Raw genomic sequence first — 21,055 nt, 5'->3', positions numbered from 1 at the left:
AGGAGGGTCAGGGCGGTGAGTACTTAAATCGGGCACGGGGCTTTCTTTCACAGAGGCCCGGGACCATTGGAGCGAGTGGAGGAGGGTCAGGGCGGTGAGTACTTAAATCGGGCACGGGGCTTTCTTTCACAGAGGCCCAGGACCGTTGGAGCGAGTGGAGGAGGGTCAGGGCGGTGAGTACTTAAATCGGGCGCGGGGCTTTCTTTCACGGAGGCCCGGGACCGTTGGAGCGAGTGGAGGAGGGTCAGGGCTTTTACCGAAATCCGTAACGTTCCACACTCCATAGGGAGGGTTCTGGTGGAAGCCGCTGATTGGCGGAAGCAGACTAGAGGAAGCAGCTGATTGGGTGCAACCTCAGGTTAGCATTTCTGCTTTCTGGTTAAAGGTACAGTGCTTTAGTAAAGGTACGGTGAGCCAAGGGTACAGTGGGCTAAAGGTACAGTGGGCTAAAGGTACAGTGAGCTAAGGGTACAGTGGGCTAAAGGTACAGTGGGCTAAAGGTACAGTGCTTTAGTAAAGGTACAGTGAGCTAAGGGTACAGTGGGCTAAAGGTACAGTGCTTTAGTAAAGGTACAGTGAGCCAAGGGTACAGTGGGCTAAAGGTACAGTGCTTTTTGTTTATATAATAAAGGTGCAGTTTAAAGGTCAAGAGGGAGCAGCTGTTTGCGAGTCAGATACCTGCTGATTTCTCCCAGCAGTTTCTATTGTATTATACTGGTATCGGATCCAGGGTAAGGCGAGAGAATGACAGTCAGAGCAGTGTACTGTTCTGGATGTCAGATGTGGGAGGTCATGGTGTCGGATGGCCCTCCAGACGTCCACATCTGCACCAGGTGCAGAGAGATGGGGCTCCTAAGGGACCGTATTAGGATCCTGGAGCAGCAGCTCGATGACCTCTGTCTGGTCAGGGAGAGTGAGGAGGTCATAGAGGGGAGTTATAGGGAGGTGGCCACTCCAAAACCACGGGAGAGAGACATGTGGGTCACGCTAAGGAAGGGCAAGGAGCAGAGGCAGGAACGAGTGAGTACTCCAATGTCGGTACACCTTGCAAATAAGTACTCCTGTTTGAGTACGGATGGGGGTGACAGCCTACCCTGGGGTAGCGACAGCGGACGGGCCTCCAGCACAGAGACCGGCCGTGTTGCTCCGAAAGGTAGGGAAAAAAAGAGGGCAATAGTAATTGGGGACTCTGTTGTTAGGGGGTCGGATAGGCGATTCTGTGGACGCAGTCGGGAGACCAGGATGGTGGTCTGCCTCCCTGGTTCCAAGGTCTCGGACGTGTCTCAACGCATCCAAGATATCCTGAAATCAGAGGGAGAGGAGCCTGAGGTCGTGGTACATATAGGTACCAATGACATAGGTAAAATAAGGGAAGAGGTCCTGAAGGGAGGATTTAGGGAGTTGGGAGGAGAGTTAAGGAAAAGGACCAAAAAGATAACAATCTCAGGATTACTGCCTGTGCCACGCGACAGTGAGAGTAGGAATGGAGCACTCGGACACAAGAGGAGAAAGAAAAAAAAGGAAATAAACAGAGAATAAGAGACGGGAGGTTTCTTAAATGTGCCTATTTTAATGCTAGGAGCATTGTAAGAAAGGTAGATGAGCTTAGAGTCTGGATAGACACCTGGAAGTATGATGTTGTGGCGATCAGTGAAACATGGTTGCAGGAGGGCTGTGATTGGAAACTAAATATTCCAGGATTTCGTTGCTTCAGGTGTGGTAGAATTGGAGGGGCAAGAGGTGGAGGTGTTGCATTGCTAGTCAGGGAAGATATTACAGCAGTGCTTTGGCAGGATAGATTGGAGGGCTCATCTAGGGAGGCTATTTGGGTGGAACTGAGAAGTGGGAAAGGTGTAGCAACACTTATAGGGGTGTATTATAGACTGCCAAATGGGGAACGAGAATTGGAAGAGCAAATATGTAAGGAGATAGCAGATATTAGTAGTAAGCACAAGGTAGTGATTGTGGGAGATTTCAACTTTCCACACATAGACTGGGAAACACATTCTGTAAGTGGGCTGGATGGTTTGGAGTTTGTAAAATGTGTGCAGGATAGTTTTTTGCAGCAATACATAGAGGTACCTACTAGAGGAGGGGCAGTGCTGGACCTCCTGTTAGGAAATGAGACGGGACAGGTGGCGGAGGTATGTGTTGGGGAGCACTTCGGGTCCAGTGATCACAATACCATTAGTTTCAATATAATTATGGAGAAGGTCAGAACTGGACCTAGGGTTGAGATTTTTGATTGGAGAAAGGCTAACTTTGATGAGATGCGAGATGATTTAAAAGGAGTGAACTGGGACATTTTGTTTTATGGGAAAGATGTAGAAGAGAAATGGAGGACATTTAAAGTGGAAATTTTAAGAGTACAGAATCTTTATGTTCCTGTTCGGTTGAAAGGAAACAGTAAAAATTGGAAAGAGCCCTGGTTTTCAAGAGAAATTGGACATCTTGTTCGGAAAAAGAGGGAGATCTACAATAATTATAGGCAGCATGAATTAAATGAGGTGCTTGAGGAGTATAAGGAATGTAAAAAGAATTAGAAAAGCTAAAAGAAGACATGAGGTTGCTTTGGCAAATAAGGTGAAAGTAAATCCAAAGGGTTTCTACAGCTATATTAATAGCAAAAGGATAACGAGGGATAAAATTGGTCCATTGGAGAGACAGAGTGGACAGCTATCTGCAGAGCCAAAAGAGATGGGGGAGATATTGAACAATTTCTTTTCTTCGGTATTCACCAAGGAGAAGGATATTGAATTATGTGAGGTAAGGGAAACTAGTAGAGTAGCTATGGATACTATGAGTTTCAAAGTAAAAGAAGTACTGACACTTTTGAAAAATATAAAAGTGGATAAGTTTCCAGGTCCTGACAGGATATTCCCTAGGACATTGAGGGAAGTTAGTGTAGAAATAGCCGGGGCTATGACAGAAATATTTCAAATGTCATTAGAAACGGGAATAGTCCCCGAGGATTGGCGTACTGCGCATATTGTTCCATTGTTTAAAAAGGGTTCTAAGAGTAAACCTAGCAATTATAGACCTGTTAGTTTGACTTCAGTGGTGGGCAAATTAATGGAAAAGATACTTAGAGATAATATATATAAGCATCTGGATAAACAGGGTCTGATTAGGAACAGTCAACATGGATTTGTGCCTGGAAGGTCATGTTTGACTAATCTTCTTGAATTTTTTGAAGAGGTTACTAGGGAAATTGACGAGGGTAAAGTAGTGGATGTTGTCTATATGGACTTTAGTAAGGCCTTTGACAAGGTTCCTCATGGAAGGTTGGTTAAGAAGGTTCAACTGTTGGGTATAAATGCAGGAATAGCAAGATGGATTCAACAGTGGCTGAATGGGAGAAGCCAGAGGGTAATGGTGGATGGCTGTTTGTCGGGTTGGAGGCAGGTGACTAGTGGGATGCCTCAGGGATCTGTGTTGGGTCCTTTGTTGTTTGTCATGTACATCAATGATCTGGATGAAGGGGTGGTAAATTGGATTAGTAAGTATGCAGATGATACCAAGATAGGGGGTGTTGTGGATAATGAAGAGGATTTCCAAAGTCTACAGAGTGATTTAGGCCATTTGGAAAAATGGGCTGAAAGATGGCAGATGGAGTTTAATGCTGATAAATGTGAGGTGCTACACCTTGGCAGGACAAATCAAAATAGGACGTACATGGTAAATGGTAGGGAATTGAAGAATACAGTTGAACAGAGGGATCTGGGAATAACCGTGCATAGTTCCTTGAAGGTGGAATCTCATATAGATAGGGTGGTAAAGAAAGCTTTTGGTATGCTAGCCTTTATAAATCAGAGCATTGAGTATAGAAGCTGGGATGTAATGTTAAAATTGTACAAGGCATTGGTGAGACCAAATCTGGAGTATGGTGTACAATTTTGGTCGCCCAATTATAGGAAGGATGTCAACAAAATAGAGAGAGTACAGTGGAGATTTACTAGAATGATGCCTGGGTTTCAACAACTAAGTTACAGAGATAGGTTGAATAAGTTAGGTCTTTATTCTCTGGAGCGCAGAAGGTTAAGGGGGGACTTGATAGAGGTCTTTAAAATGATGAGAGGGATAGACAGAGTTGATGTGGACAAGCTTTTCCCTTTGAGAATAGGGAAGATTCAAATAAAAGAGGACATGACTTCAGAATTAAGGGACAGATGTTTAGGGGTAACATGAGGGGGAACTTCTTTACTCAGAGAGTGGTAGCAGTGTGGAATGAGCTTCCAGTGGAAGTGGTGGCGGCAGGTTTGTTGGTATCATTTAAAAATAAATTGGATAGGCATATGGATGAGAAGGGAATGGAGGGTTATGGTCTGAGTGCAGGTAGATGGGACTAGGGGAGAATAATTGTTCGGCACGGACTTGTAGGGCCGAGATGGCCTGTTTCCGTGCTGTAATTGTTATATGGTTATATGGTTATTTGAACAAGGATTTCCTGTGCACCCTGATCTATAAACTAATCTGAAAACCTTGGGCCTCTGAAGTGCAGTTTTTAACTATTGAATTTTAAGATGCTTGATAGACTTCAGAAAATACCCGTATAATGCACCACGTGGCACAGTTGCTGCCTCACAGCACCAGAGACCCAGGTTCGAACCTGACCTTGGTTGCTGTCTGCATGGAATTTGCATGTTCTCTCTGAGAGCACGTGGGATTCCGCCAGGAGTTCTGGTTTCCTCCCACATCCCAAAGATGTGCAGTTTGTAGATTTTGGTCTTTGAAAATTGTGTGTATGGAGTGGATGAGAAAGTGGCAGAACATAGAACTGGTGTGAACAGGTGATCAATGGAGAGCATGGACTCGGTGGGCTAAATTGCCCATTTCCATGCTGTATCTCCAAACTATGGGAACAGCTTTGTATGCCTGAAGCAGTCCAGTCCCAGTAGCAATGGATCCAGATATAAACTGCGGCTATTAATGGAACTCAAGTTTAATTTTGTCAAATTAAGTTCAGACAAATCAACAACACTTACATCCTGAGTCCAGTAAGAAACACCTGTGGATCTCCGTTTCTCCCTCGGGCGCCGCCGCTCCCTGACTGATGGTTTATTTTGCGACTTATCGTCCAATTTCTCTTCACCATCCTTCTCATCTCCCCTTCTCGTTGTACCTACTCAAAGTAAGAGAAAGAACGTTTGTTCCAGTCTAAGAACAAGGACATATGCTAAAGCGCAGATGACAGAAAAGTTAAAAGACAAGAGGTGATTTGAGCAGTGGTGTCAATGCAGATTTCTACTTCCATTAGCTTTGAAATGAAACTGATAACCTAAATAATTTAACAGTATTCTACAGGAATGGATATGCATCAAATTAACTTTGTAATTTAAATATAGTTGTCATAGGCGCTGCACGATGGTGTCTGTCTCGTCTATTTCTTCTTTTGTTGTTTTTAGTTTGTTGTTAATTGTATGTTTTAGTGTATCTTTAGTTTTGTATTATGTGTGGGTGGGGATAGGGGTTGAGGGAAACTTTATCTCTTTCGTCGACGGAGATGCAACTTTTTCCGTATCGTATCTCCGTCCGCACTGCGGCCTAACATCGAGGAGCTGGCGGCCTCTTGCTGGGGATCGACTTCGGGAGCTCCAACCGCGGGAGCCTGCGGACTTAACATCAGTCCCCTGGTTAGGGATCGACATTGGGAGCTCCAACTGCAGGAGCTTCGATCACCCCGACCGCGGGAGCTTCGATCACCCCGACCGCGGGAGAAAAGGAGGGAAGAAGATAATACGTTATTGCCTTCCATCACTGTGCGTTGTAGTGGATGCCTATTTAAATTTTTATGTAGTTGTGTGGCTTGCTGCTTTTTTGGTATGACTGTATGGCAATTCAAATTCCTTGCATGTTCTTACATACTTGGCTAATAAATTATTTGTATCGTGTATCTTACATCCCATGAATTATTAAATGTTATACACCAACTTTGATACAAACTGATGTTTTGGTTTTGGACTAGTTTTAAAGAACAACATGGAAAAAGGCCCTTCGGCCCTCTGAGTCCACACCGAACATTGTTCACACTAGTTCGATGTTACAGTTTCTCATCCACTCCCTACACACTAGGGGCAATTTACATAAGCCAATTAACCTACAAACCCACACGTCTTTGGGGTGTGCAAGGAAATCCGATCACCTGGAGAACACCCACATGGTCACAGGGAGAACATGTGCCGCTGCACGGCAACAGCTCCACCAGCTGCGCTACAGTGCCATCCTTACGTGAAGGTCCCTTAAACCCCTGATGTGTATCAGACCAACCAAATTGTTACCAGTGTGTATATCATAGAACTAGTCTATGAGTGATCAATACTTGGCATAGAAAGTGGGCCGAAAGGCCTGCTTCCACACTGTATCTCTAAAACTAATAACTAAGATTTCCTTTTTTCTCCCACCCCCCATCAGTCTGAAGAAGGGTTTCGGCCCGAAACGTCGCCTATTTCCTTCGCTCCATAGATGCTGCTGCACCCGCTGAGTTTCCCCAGCAATTTTGTGTACCTAAGATTTCCTTGATGAGTCGGCAAAACGGAGGTAAACCCAGTTTGGGCCAAATTATCCACTTTAGATTTCAGAAGGACAAAACTAAACATTTTCTGATTAGCCTCAGAAAGGATTCAGCGCATTCACCAGAATCTCGAGTGATGAGTCACCAGAATCTCAAGGGGAAAAAAAAGCTCCGGAGTACCCCAACGCATCATGCAGCTCTCCACAGATGCTGCCTGACCCGCTACGTTATCCCAGTACTTTGTATCTTTATATGAAGAATTATAAGGGTGATCACCTTCCAGGTTCTGGAGCATTCAGACCAAGGACAGGATCTGACAATTTAAGTTTTGTTTAATATCAAACAATAAACATTTAAAAATTTGATTTTAAGAGCTTAAAATCTCTAAAAATCAGAGATTTAAAAACCTTGATGCATGACAGATTTAACAGAAGAAAGATGCGAGCTGCAGTTCGAACATCGAGCAATGTTGCGAGGGTTCCTGAGGGAGAGGGAATTCTGTTTCTTACAGCGGTGGAGAACACCACGGCTATGCTTGGCCAGGCCGACCCTGTATTGCCGCCAGGTCTTCATGGTCAAGTCAAGAACCCCGCACCTACAAACTGGGACTTGAAACTGGTGACTGTATTCTGTCTCAATGAACTACTGTCATACACTTGTACTGCATCTGACATGCTTATCTAAGATGCATCTTCATGCTTATGTATAGTGACACATACAGAACATATACAAAAATGAATTTCACTGTACCTCAGTACACGCAACAACAAAAAAAGTTCCACTGATGTACCATTGTATTGCATTTTTTTATTTTTTATTTATTTATTTATTTATATAGCACATTTTTAGTCAACTTGCATTGACCCCAAAGTGCTTCACATAATTACATCCACACACACAGGCAAAGGTGGGTGAAGTGTCTTGCCCAAGGACACACACAGGCAAAGGTGGGTGAAGTGTCTTGCCCAAGGACACAACGACAGTATGCACTCCAAGCGGGATTCGAACCGGCTACCTTCCGGTCGCCAGCCGAACACTTAGCCCATTGTGCCATCTGTCGAGCATTGTACTTTTAAGTGGAACAAGTGCATGGTCACAGATTCATACCAACTGACAACGCAGAAAGAATTTCATAATTACCTATATCCGCCTCCCCAGAAGTGCGGAAGTAACTTGAATAATCAGATGTAATGCCTGTAAGACTGCTGGGTCGACTTAGTTGGGAGGATATGTACGAACTGTTTAGGGCAGAGACGGTGGCAGTTGTGGGCAGCGTGGAGGTTGGTCTGACACGTTGATAAGGCTTCAGGGTAATAAAATAAACATTTTAAAAAAAGATTGAGGAAATCATTATAAAGTATTTCAATGCCAGTTTCAAATCATGTTAGAATAAATTTCAAACATCCTGCAGTGTTCCAGTCCCAACATCTGTATGTATGTCCATAGTCATAGAAGCAGACTCAGGCCATTCTGCCCACCAGGTCTACTCAACCTTTCAATCATGGCTGACTACCTTTCCCTCTCAACCCCATTCCCTCTCAACTGCCTTGTCCCCTATAACATTTGACACCCTAACTAATCAATTACCTGTCAATCTCCACTTTAAAAATACCCAAAGACTTGGCCTCCACAGCCATCTGTGCCAATTCCACATCAGGCATGATCACAGTGAATGGCGATGCTGGCTCAAAGGGCCGAATGGCCTACTCCTGCACCTATTGTCTATTCACCACCATTGTATAAATATCTGCTCTGTAGCAGAGGCCTTCCAACAGTGAAGTGCCTCTGTCTCAAGGCTTTCTTTGAAAGGTCACTGAGACATCAGTGAAAGTACCACTGTCCAAGGAGTAGAGGCACAATATTGCCCACTAGTTTTATTCTTAATTTTGTACATGGGACTGTGCTTCAACTGCAAATTGATCTCGATGATTATTTTGTGGTTTATCAGCATTCAAATAAAAATTCTGGGGATAAAATCAGACGAAGCGACTGAAAGTCCATTGAGACTAAATATATTGACGATAATGAAGAAAACTATGTCCTCGAAATAAGAACCACATCATTTCAGTTAGAACTTAAACTGGCAGAATAGATCTAGGTCAGTGTGAGCAATGTGAGCCAGATCTGTTTCCATGCTGTATGACTCTATGATAGATCTACTCCACCTTTGACAAAGGGCTGGTGGAGACTGCCATACCTCTCCACAGTAGGGTATGATACGCGTCTACATTAAAGCACAATCATCGAAAGCACTCAGCCTCAAAGTTCATTCAACATTCATAATTATCTAAAGAAAGGTCCACTGTCATAGTCATACAGCGTGGAAACAGGCCTCTCATCCAACTTGCCTACGCCAACCAACATGCCCCATCTGCACTAAACCCATCTGCCTGTGTTTGGCCCATATCCCTCTAAACCCATCATATCCATGTACCAGTCCACATTTTTTCAAAACATTGCAATGGTACTTGGCTCAACTACCTTCTCCAGCAGCTCATTCTCACTACACTGTGTAAAAAAAGTTACCCCTCAGCTTCCTATTAAATCCTTTCTTCTCCCCTCCCCCCCCCCACCTTAAATCTATGTCCTCTGGATCTCGATTCCCCAACTCTGGAAAAAGACTCTGTGCATTTACTCGATCTGTTCATTTTAGGATTTTATATACCTCTATAAGATCGCTCCTCAGCTTCCTGCGCTCCAAGGCAGCTCAACTTCTCCCGACAGTTCAAGTCCTCAAGTCCTGGCAACATTATCACAGATCTTTTCAGCAACCCATTCCAGCTTGAAAGCATCTTTCCTTTAACATGGTGACCAAAACAGAGCACGATGCTCTAAATGTGGCCTCACCAATGTCTTGTACAATTGTAACATAGAAACTTAGAAAAATAGGTGCAGGAGTAGGCCATTCGGTCCTTCGAGCCAGCACCGCCATTCATAGAAACATAGAAAATAGGTGCAGGAGGCTGCCATTCGGCCCTTCGAGCCAGCACTGCCATTCATTGTGATCATGGCTGATCGTCCCCAATCAATAACCCATGCCTGCCTTCGCCCCATATCCCTTGATTCCACCAGCCCCTAGAGCTCTATCAATATGATCATGGCTGCTCATCTAAAATCAGTACCCCATTCCTGCTTTTTCCCATATCCCTTGAATCCTTTAGCCCTAGGAGCTAAATCTAACTCTCACTTGAAAACTGTAACATGACCTCCCAACTTCTATGTTTAAGAAAGAACTGCAGATGCTGGAAAAATCGAAGGTAGACAAAAATGCTGGAGGAACTCAATGGGTGAAGCCGCATCTATGACATAGATGTTGCCTCACCCGCTGAGTTTCTCCAGCATTTTGGTCTCCCAACTGCTATACTGCTTTAAAATATTATGCTAAGGAGGTGTGTTGGCAGATTAAATCAGGTAATTTCTTGTTAACAAGACTAAATACCTCTACAATGCTGCGATTAAACCTTTGCCTCTCATCCTCGCGAGTTTCTGATTGATTCTTGTCTTCTTGCTTTTCTCTGTCTTGCTTTTCTTTCTCCTCCTTTTCTTTCTCTTCTTGCTCTCGAGTGCGACGGTCCACACGACTCCTCCCAATTGTTTTCTCGGCTTCTTGTAGGTCTGTCAGTGTAACGCCCTGCAAGACAGTTTTGTTGCATGTTTAGTCACTGTGCGTGCCAGAACTTCAAGCCGAGGTCCTGTCCCATGAACAAGTCCTTTCATATCTTTGGTCAGTCTTCTGGTGGAACAGTGACTCTTGTTCTGATTGTGCAGAGGGCTGGATAGGACTCTCAAATTATGTCATAGTCATAGAGTGATACAGCATGGAAACAGGCCCTTCAGCCCAACTTGCCCACACCAGCCAACATGTCCCAGCTACACCAGTCCCACCCGCCAGCATTTGGTCCATATCCCTCCAAACTTGTCCTCCAAGTACCTGGTCTGTTTCTTTAACGTTGGGTTAGTCCCAGCCTCAATTATCTCCTCTGGCAGCATGTTCCATACACCCACCACCCTTTGTGTGTAAAGGGTATCCCTCAGATTCCTATTAAATCTTTCCCCCCTCACTTTAAACCTATGTCCTCTGGTCCTTGATTCCCCTACTCTTGGCAAGAGACTATCTATTCCTCTCATAATTTTATACACCTCTATAAGATCACCCTTCATCCTCCTACACTCTAAAGAATAGTCCCAGTCTACTCAACCTCTCTATAGCTCAGACCCTCTAGTCCTGGCAACATCCTCGTAAATCTTCTCTGTATCCTTTCCAGCTTGACATCTTTCCTATAACATGGTGCCCAGAACTGAATACTATACACTAAATGCAGTCTCACCAACATCTTATACAACTGCAACATAACCTCCCAACTTCTATACTCAATAATCTGACTGATGAACACCAATGTGCCAAAAGCCTTTTTGACCACCTTATCTAATTGCGATTCGACCTTCAAGGAACCATGCACCTGCACTCCTAGATCCCTCTGTTCTACAACACTCACCAGAGCCCTACCATTCACTATGTAGGTCCTGCTCATGTAAGATTTCCCAAACTGCAAAACCTCACATTTCTCTGTATTCCATCTACCATTCCTCAGCCCACCTGGCCAATCGATCAAGATCCTGCGACAACTTTTCACAACTATCTTCACTACCTGCAAAACCACCCACTTTTGTATCATCAGCAAACTTGCTAATCTTGCCATATATGTTCTCATCCAAATCATTGATGTAGATGACAAACAGTAACGGGCCCAGCACCAAACCCTGAGGCACACCACTAGTCACAGGCCTCCAGTCCAAGAAGCAACCTTCCATGAAGCCAATTTTCTATCCCTGCGATGTGCAAGGATAAAATTTCCCCCCCTCGGAAAGGGTTGGGGCGAGATTTAATGCATATTTAGTCATGACGGTTTTTGTAAGAATACGGAGAAATATGAAGAAACGAGAAACTGCAGATGTTGGTTTACACAAAAGTACACAAAGTGCTGGAGTAACTCAGCGGGTAAGGCAGGTATGGAGAATGTGGATAGGTTCCATTCCTGGTCGGGACCCTTCTTCAAACATTTTTGTAAAAATGGATGCTTTGTTAAAGAAATGGACAAAAACAAGTGTCCTTGACATCTGATGCTCAACAGCAAAGTGTTATTACTGTACAAGACAGAAGAAGGGCTCCGACCATTTTTTCTCCAGAGATGCTGCCTGACCCACTGATATACATAGATACAATCAGTTCAAACTCCAAGTACAACAGATACAGTAAGGGGGAAAATACAGAGTGCAGAATATAGTTCTCAGCTGTGTAGCGCAACAGACCCAGTTAGGCCATTCAGCCCATCATGTACACTCCGTCATTCAATCATGGCTGATCAGTTCCTTAGACAAATTCTAATCTCTTTCATCACAGATTCTGCCTTAAACAAATATTCTCAGCATTTCCTTTTTAGGTAGGAAACATGGATGAATTGAAATTATGGTGAATATAACTCAAACTTGCCTGTGTCGACCTTCTGGACTGTCTTGCTTGTCTCGATCTGGCTTTCCTCTGTGATTCAGACTCTTCATCCCGGACAGGAGTCAAGTATGACCTAAAGCACCAAATGGTAATGGCGTCAGGGGAACGACAAGTATTGTGCGATTCAAGTAGATTGAAGAGAAAGCAAAATCTACTGAACTATTATCCATTATATCAAAATGGGCTCTCATTAAAGATGATGACACTGAAAATACTGACATCTAATATGCTGATAAATCAATTTGTTCCAAGTCTTTCAAAATAATTTCTTCTGTTATCGCTTTGTAAAAAAACAGACGAATACAATTCTGTCACAGATATGACTTTGCGTAATATGTACCAATTGCACAAGTGTGGAGTTTAAGCATTAATATCACACTTTACAAAAGGAAATTAATTTCATTTGATCTGAATTGATTCAGACAACAGGCATTCTAGCTATGCATGCCAACAGAATAATAAAGACTTCAGTGCTAGGCATATTTACATTTCAATCATTTAAGCTTGTCATAACTCCAGACTATTCATTGTGGAAGATGGCTTCACTGGTGGTCTTTTGTATTAGATAAACTGCCAGCATGCTTAGAAACATTCACTGGGTACCAAACACTAATAGACAGCACATGTACAGGATTACAACAAGACTTAATCAAATTCGTACATATAACTTTTATAGGAAATGTTTTCAGTGTTTTGCATGCAGTATAATAAATAACAGGGACAAAAAGATTTGCCGTGTATGCCAGAAAACTATAGACAAAAATATAATGACGACTAATTTGGAATCACGCCAAATTTTGGTCTTTCACAACTTATTTATCTGCACATAAATGCTAAAGTAAGTACACAATATTGAATTACTACTCTGATACAACTAAAACTTAACAAAGATAAATATCCTCCCATACTGAATGTAATGCTTAATTTTTAAATGTGCAATAGTCCATTTAGCAAATCTCGACTTGTCTGCTTTGGCTCCAAAGGCTTTGGTAGCCTGACCGAAACATGATTCTCTTGCAACGTAATAAAATTATCCAATCATGAATACATCTGCTCGTCGGAACATGGTACAGATTCACCACTGATTTTCCAGCATCCTTGGTCCAAGAGCCCTGCTGGATTGTGCATTTTGCCGGACCAGAGGTTACGGCCTCAGGGGAATGAGATACTGGCCCGCAAAGCCAGCTGCAGAAGTCGGCTATGGAAATGGATCTGCCAGCTCCAGCTGGGTCTAATTTCCAGAGCCTCAATGAGAGGGGCAAAGTTTAAAGGAGATATGCGGGACAAGTTTTTTTCCCCCCCACACAGAGGGTGGTAGAGTGTCTGGGTCACGCTGCCTGGGATGGTGATTATAGCAGATATATTAGCGGCAGTTAAAATACATTTGTCTAAGCATATGGATATACAAGGATTGGAGGGACGTGGATCATGTGCAGGTTGATAAGTGATGATCTCAGCATCATGTTCAGCACAAATATTGTGGGGCCAAGGGCCTGTTCTTGCACTGCATTCGCCTATGTTCTACATCAACTGACACGCTTAAAAGGTAGTGCATAAAAGGAACACAGAACAAAGTTTTATTTTGTAGTTGCTTTCAGAAGTGAGTGACTAAAAAAAGATGAAGAAAATACCCATGATAGTAACAATTAGAATCACAAGGATGCAGTAAGACAGTGAATTAGATTTGGCAAGAACCAGGTTAACTCTGTTGGAGACCTTATTTGAACCACAGCACTAAATTGTTGAGTGCCAAATTGGCAAGGTTGGTTGTGAGAGCATTATTATTTTTAATAAGGTATTCATCGTTCATCACCTTTCTTCAACAATCAGAGTGCATAACGAATACCCCCACCCTGAACATTATCCACATGTTGAACCAGGGAAACAAAAGTAAAATATCAGCACACCAATACACCTAGATTCTCTGAGAATAATGCTTTGTTATAGTGCAGTCCCTTCATTTTCCTACTACAACATTTTCATTGACTGTCATGCTGGGTGCACAGAAACTAATCAACAACCTGGAAGTTGGTGATATGAAAGCAAACCAAAACATGCAATTTGTGGAAACCTGTGCCCAATTCAATCATTTTGTATGAACATAGATGAAAAAGATAGTGCTAATTTCATTTATATGGGGGCCCAAACTTTTAACTACTTACAATGCCCTCCATAATGTTTTTAAGAAGGAACTGCAGATGCTGGAAAATCGAAGGTACACAAAAAAGCTGGAGAAACTCAGCAGGTGCAGCAGCATCTATGGAGCAAAGGAAATAGGCAACATTTCGGGCCGAAACCCTTCTTCAGACTGATAGGGGAAGAAGGGTTTCGGCCCGAAACGTTGCCTATTTCCTTCGCTCCATGGATGCTGCTGCACCCGCTGAGTTTCTCCAGCTTTTTTGTGTGCCCTCCATAATGTTTGGGTCAAAGACCCGTCATTTATTTATTTGCCTCTGTACTCCACAATTTGAGATTTGTAATAGAAAATCACGTGGTTAAAGTGCACATTGTCTGATTTTAATAAAGGCCATTTTTATACATTTTGGTTTCACCATGTAGAAATTACAGCAGTGTTTATACATAGTCCCCCCAATTCAGGGCAGCATAATGTTTGGGACACAGCAATGTCATGTAAATGAAAGTAGTCATGTTTAGTATTTTGTTGCATATCCTTTGCATGCAATGGCTGTTTGAAGTCTGCGACTCATGGACATCACCAGTTGCTGGGTGTCTTCTATGGTGATGCTCTGCCAGGCTCTTTCGCTTATACTTGTTTTGGGGGCCAGTCCCCTTCAGTTTTCTCTTCAGCATATAAAAGGCATGCTCAATTGGGTTCAGATCGGGTGATTGACTCAAGAATTTACCATTTTTTAGCTTTGAAAAACTCCTTTGTTGCCTTAGCAGTATGTTTGGGATCATTGTCTTGCTGTAGAATGAACTGCCAGCCAATGAGTTTTGAAGCATTTGTTTGAACGAGCAGATAGGATGTGTCTATACACTTCAGAATTAATTACGCCACTACCATCAGCAGTTGTATCAATGAAGATAAGTGAGTCAGTACCTTTAGCAGCCATACATGCCCAGGCCATAACACCCCCACCACAATGTTTCACAGAGGAGGTGGTATGCTTTGGATCTTGGGAAGTTCCTTCTCTCCTCCATACTTTGCACTTGCCATCACTCTGATATAAGTTAACCTTCGTCTCATCTGTCCATAAGGCCCTTTTCCAGAACTGTGGTTACTCTTTTAAGTACTTATTGGCAAACTGTAACCTATCCACCCTATTTTTGTGGCTAACCAGTGGTTTGCATCTTGCTTCTGTATTTCTGTTCATGAAGTCTTTTGCGGACAGTGGTCAATGTCAAATCCATACCTGACTCCTGAAGAGTGTTTCTGATCTGTCGAGCAGGTGTTTGGGGATTTTGCTTTATTATAGAGATTTGTTCTGTCATCAGCTGTGGAGGTCTTCCTTTGGCCTGCCAGTTCCTTTGCGATTAGTAAGTTCGCCAGTGCTCTCTTTCTTCTTAATGTTGTACCAAACAGTTGATTTTGGTAAGCCTAAGGTTTGGCTGATAACAGTTTTATTCTTGTTTCTCAGTCTCATAATGGCTTCTTTGACTTTCAGTGGCACAACTTTGGTCTTCATGTTGATAAACAGCAATAAACGTTTCCAAAGGTGATGGAAAGATTGGAGGAAAGACAAGGTGCTGCAAGCTTTCTTATACCTGCATTAAGGAGGCATTTAAACACACCTGAGTAATTACAAACCTGTGATGCCATGTGTCCCGAACATTATGGTGCCCTGGAATGGGGGGGGGGGGCTATGTATAAACACAGCTGTAATTAATAAAGTCTGACAATGCGCACTTTAACCACATGTGATTTTTTTTCTATTACAAATCTCAAATTGTCGAGTACAGAGGCAAATAAATAAATGATGGGACTTTGTCCCAAACATTATAGAGGGCACTGTAAATAGTGCAAATTTTAAACACTTAAAGTTAGCCATGATAAAAGGATGGTTAGTGAGCAGTTAGACCTGTCCATGCCGACAGCTTTCCTTCATAATTTGCTCGATTAATTCAATATCTGTTAATTTCTCACAACATTCTAACAAAAACCAAATCCAATTAAAGTTACAAGCCAAGTGTTCAGTCACAATAGCATGCAGATTTCAGCTCACCTAATCTTGATAGGAACCAATAGGCTGAAGAGAGAAATGTATAATCTTGTTGAAAATACACAATATAGGTTAATGTTCAAATTGAGTCTAGATTTGTAAAAGTGAGGCAGGGAATACAGAAAAGTCATCAAAATTATGTATAGCAGGAAGAGAAAAATAACAAGCAGTGGACAGGATGAAAAAAGGTGAAATTCGGAAAAGGGCAAGTAAAAAGTTAATAAAGGCAGGGAGGTTCTTCTATTTCCAAAGCGCTAGGAAACAAGTTTAAAGTAGCCTGCAATAGCTGGTGTAACATTTGACCAATCGACCTATTTCTTCTTTATTCATCCAACGCTCAAACACAATAAACATAATTTAGAATAATTTTCCATGGAAGTCGTACAGAGGTACAACCTCAGAATACAAGGATATACCTTTAGGAAGGAGTTGGAGGAATTATTTTAGTCATTGGGTGGTGAATCTGTGGAATTCATGGTACAGATGGCTGTGGAGGCCAAGTTATTGGGTTTTAAAGCAGAAATTGACAGGTTCTTGATTAATAAGTTTCAAATAGTGTCAAATGTTATGAGGAGAGGCAGGAGAATGGGGTTGCGAGGGAAAGATAGAAGAGCCATGATTGAATGGCGAACTAGACTCGATAGGTCGAATGACCCCATTCTGATTCTAGGATTAATGAAATTATGAAATCTATGAATATCTATTTTCACAAGGATGGCTACTTGATTACAAAGTAGTTGCTGTCATCTTTGATGATGAGGCATCTAATTATCTGGCCTTTTGTCTCATTATGTAGCCAGGTGCTTGCATTTATGATTCCCTCTGGTGTACTCTTGTTACTGGTATATATACAGTTGTGTGCTGCCTGTATATATCTTTCTGTATTATTCTGTTTCACATACACCCCACCTCACTCACAGGTATACCATCAGAAACTCAAGCAGCATTCTTATGGAAACACAAGAGACTGCAGATCCCGGAATCTTGAGCAAAAAAAACATAGAACTGAAGAACGTTCCCGAAATATCATCTGATCCTTCCCTCCACAGATGCTGCCTGACCCGCTGAGATCCTCCAAGACTTTCTTATTTTAACAACATTCCACTTGGGACAAATGGCAAAAACATGAAATGGGAAAACAGCCCCTACACAAACCTCTCGGCATTATTACCCTAAAATGTGCATCCATCTGTTTCCAATAATCGTTTATTGTTTACTTTGGGCAAAATGCTAAAAGTAGTAAAATAATCACCCATAGACTGGAACAAGTCCCAGTGGCTTGTAAAACACTGGACCACAAGTTTTCGCAGTTATGAAACGTGCATTTTGTCAAGGCTCTCTTTTTCTTTCATGGGTTGTGTGTTTCACAGGCTAGTGCAGCTTTCACAGTTTATCTGACCTTGTGTTTAACATTTGCAAAAGATGTTGGGTTGGGAGCTCCTCGATACTGTCACAGAAACCACTGTACTTCTGCAAATAAGAATGTAATTGTTCCGTTTCTGTACGTGTGACAATAAAAGACTCTTGACTGACTCTCGAGATAACGAGATCCCGCGATTTTTTGCAACCTCCCACCCTCTGCTTTCTGGGAAATGTAATGGTTTTGGGAGATATAATTAAGTGCCTTTTTACTGTCATAATAAAAAAATAAAATAACACAACCATACAGCACTTTTCAGGGCAGATCCAGACAAACTAGATTCCAGAGCTCTGCAATCCTCCCACTCTCTCACAACCCACCCACTTCTCAACCACCAAGGGAATACGTCCAGTTTGTTTTTGAATGTGTTAACTGCATCTTTCTCCATTACAACCCCGTCACTGCACTCCAGATTCAAAACACTAGCTGCTTCAAAAATCCAATCTAGTCCTCTCATGATTTTGTGCACCTTTATAAGGTCACCCCTGCACTGCACTCCAAGGAATAATTCCACGTCTGCTCAACCTCTCCCTAGTGCTCAGGTACCTATCGTGCACCATTTATGTGCAATGATTGCTCCAGCTCAATAGTAACTTGTTGGGAATAAAGCAAAGGTAAATGGAAGGAAGGCTGGGTAAAGACTTGGAAACAAATCCTAACCATTGATTGTTCGTGACCGAAAATATGAAATTAATTTTGCCTGAAGTGCAATTTGCGTCTATTCAATAGAATCATGCATTATGGAAAGAGGCTCTTCACCCCAACTTGCCCACACCGACCAACATGTCCTATCTGCACTAGTCCCGCCTGCAGGCGTTTGGCCCATATCCCTCTAAACCTATCATATCCATGTACCTGTCTAATTGTTTCTTAAACGTTCCAATAGTCCCTGCCTCAACAGCCTCCTTGTTCCATACACCCACGACCCTTTGTTACCTCTCACATTCCTATTAATCAAGTTGATTGTTCAGAAAATTTGGAAAGCAACTGAAAATATGAAATTAATTTTGCTTGAAGTGTAATCTGTATCTATTCAAATTTTAATTGAAAATTTTGCAGCCAGCTCCCCACAGGCGCATCAATGTAACCTGGAAGACTACACACCTGCGTCTCTCTCTGATCTCCGCTGTTGAGGAGACGGTGCCAGTTGTAGCAACCGCTGAAGGAACATTTTCTTTGTCTTTCTCAGTATTGTCCCCCGTCGAGAAACGATTTGAGGTACTACAGCACATCAAGCAGCAAGACAAACGAGAAAATAAGCAAAGCTCAACTAACATAAAATCAAATCAACAAAAACAGTGGAAAAATACACTTTGTATGACTTAAGGACTGGTTTCAACCTCCACAAAGAAATTTAATGGATTTGCATGAATTGTTATTCAGTCAAATAACTAGGTTTTTGGTACCATATGAGGAGTAATTTGTTTACCTTTATAATCCTAAAACTTATTTCATTAATACTGGAGTAAATTAAGTTAATTGCACACTAGTTATTGCAGGGGAAATACTGCAAATGGGGTTGGAGAACACGGAAATAGCAAACCAATGCTGGTGACTTACTGGATTCAACAGAGCTGGAACTGACTGCTGTTCCCATTAATGGTACAGACTTTGAATTTGATTTATTTAGTACACCGTTGAACCTCCTGCATGCAGTGTCAGCATTAAATTGCAACATATTCATAACAGTATTTGCAAAAGTGTACTTGGAATACAGTAAGCTTGTTGACAATGGGCTGATAAGCAATGTAATCGTCAATCTTTATGAAATGTTATGTGAATGAACTCTGGTTACAGCCTCTGAGCAGGCAAATTCTTCTTCTTAAGAGCATGCTTGCACTGTTCCTATCCCATTGATTTATTCTACTCTTTGGAGAGTTGCGCTGATGTTAATGAAGGACATATCTTAAGTAACATCACGCCCCATTTAATCAATAGTGTTTTCTTGCTATGACGGCACACATGCACGAACCACCCCAGTAATTTTAATATCTGAATATCCTGCCCAGCAATATGAAGCATTTGGTCACCTATTACAGAAAGGATATGGAGGCTTGGGAGAGGATGCAGAAGAGGTTTATCAGAATGTTGCCTGGATTAGAAGGTACTAGCAATAAGGAGAGGTTGGACAAACTTGGATTGTTTCGTCTAGAGTGTCAGAGGCTGAGGGGAGACCTGACAGAAGTATATAAAATTATGAGGCAAACATAGGGTAGACAGTTAGAACCTTTATCCCAGGTGGATATGTGGGATTCCAATATTAAAAGGGCATAGCTTGTAGATGAAGGTGGGAAAGTTTAAAGGAAATATGCGGTGCAAGTTATTTTTCACAGGGGTGGTGGATACCTGCAATGTGCTGTTAGGGGTGATGGAGGAGGCATATATGAGTCGTGTTTAAGATAGACACAAGAGTATGCAGGGAATAAAGGGTATCATGTGCAGGCAGATGAGAGAAGTTTAACTTGGCATCATGTTCGCACAGACATTGTGGCTGTGCGAACGGTCTGTTGCTGTGCTGTACCGTTCTATGCTCTATAACATCACATTATCCCATGTTTGATCATTGGGGGTCTTTTCAGACTCTTGCAAGGTTGAGCTGAGAGGCCACATACAAAACGAGAGGAACAGCACCTCTGCTCCGTTACAAATCCAACATCTAACAGTATGAACATTTAATTCTCCAATTGTAGGTAAATAGTCCGCCACCTTCCCCCCTACCAATATTTCCCCCCCTCTTCCCTGTACCTCACCAGGATGCACACCCATTTCTCCATCCCTCTGCCTCCTCTCCCACCTCATTCCCTTCCTCTGGCTTCACATTTCATACCTCTTCTATCCAGACTTGAGATACAACGTGGAAACTAGGCCTTAGGCCCACTGAGTCCGCGCTGACCAGTGATCACCCCGTACACTAGCATTATCCTACACACTAGGGCTCACCTGTCTCCACCTCTCACTTGCTAGGTTTCATCCCGCCCTCATCTCTCTTCACCCCCTCCCCCATTCCTCACTACTATCTGCTGGTAGGAGGAGCCCAACCCAAAACATCGCCTATCCATGTTCGCCAGAGATGCTGCCTGACCCGTTGAGTTACTCCAGCACTGTGTCGTTTTCGGTAAACCAGCATCTGCAGTTCCTTGTAGCTACATGCAACAATTGCTTGTTAAATCACCTAAAGCATGTTGTCCAGAGATGCTGCCTGACCCGCTGAGTTACTCCAGCACTTTGTGTCCTTTTGGCCTAGCAAGTAACTTGTTGATGGACAAACCAGGGTATTCAGCTAAAAGAAAATAGTGGTGTAAACATTGTAGGCACATCAAGGATTATAAGATAAAACCATGGATGGATGGACTTAATTTTCATAAGATATGGAAATCTAGTATTATAACTGCCAGAGCCAAAAATGATAACTGGTTTTCAAGGGCAAATAAGAG

At 42.5% G+C, this 21,055-nt stretch overlaps 1 protein-coding gene across 8 annotated transcripts in view; it reads right to left on the bottom strand.

The window, feature by feature from the left end:
- Positions 1-21,055, bottom strand: part of ppp1r12a (protein phosphatase 1 regulatory subunit 12A) — a 128,969-nt gene that overhangs the window by 23,098 nt on the left and 84,816 nt on the right. For 4 of the 8 annotated variants that reach the window (XM_033037947.1, XM_033037949.1, XM_033037953.1 and 1 more), the window contains 6 exons: positions 18,726-18,842; positions 16,205-16,228; positions 12,003-12,093; positions 9,951-10,142; positions 7,652-7,814; positions 4,986-5,122 (listed from right to left, as the gene is read on the bottom strand). In XM_033037947.1, coding sequence (XP_032893838.1) covers positions 4,986-5,122; positions 7,652-7,814; positions 9,951-10,142; positions 12,003-12,093; positions 16,205-16,228; positions 18,726-18,842 — 724 coding nt within the window. The remainder of the gene's footprint in view (positions 1-4,985; positions 5,123-7,651; positions 7,815-9,950; positions 10,143-12,002; positions 12,094-16,204; positions 16,229-18,725; positions 18,843-21,055) is intronic. The other 4 variants (XM_033037948.1, XM_033037954.1, XM_033037951.1 and 1 more) reach the window with 3 other exon arrangements.

This window comes from Amblyraja radiata, chromosome 19 (assembly GCF_010909765.2).
Source record: "Amblyraja radiata isolate CabotCenter1 chromosome 19, sAmbRad1.1.pri, whole genome shotgun sequence".
Classification (NCBI taxonomy): domain Eukaryota; kingdom Metazoa; phylum Chordata; class Chondrichthyes; order Rajiformes; family Rajidae; genus Amblyraja; species Amblyraja radiata.
This window is presented reverse-complemented; position numbering and strand designations above follow the sequence as displayed.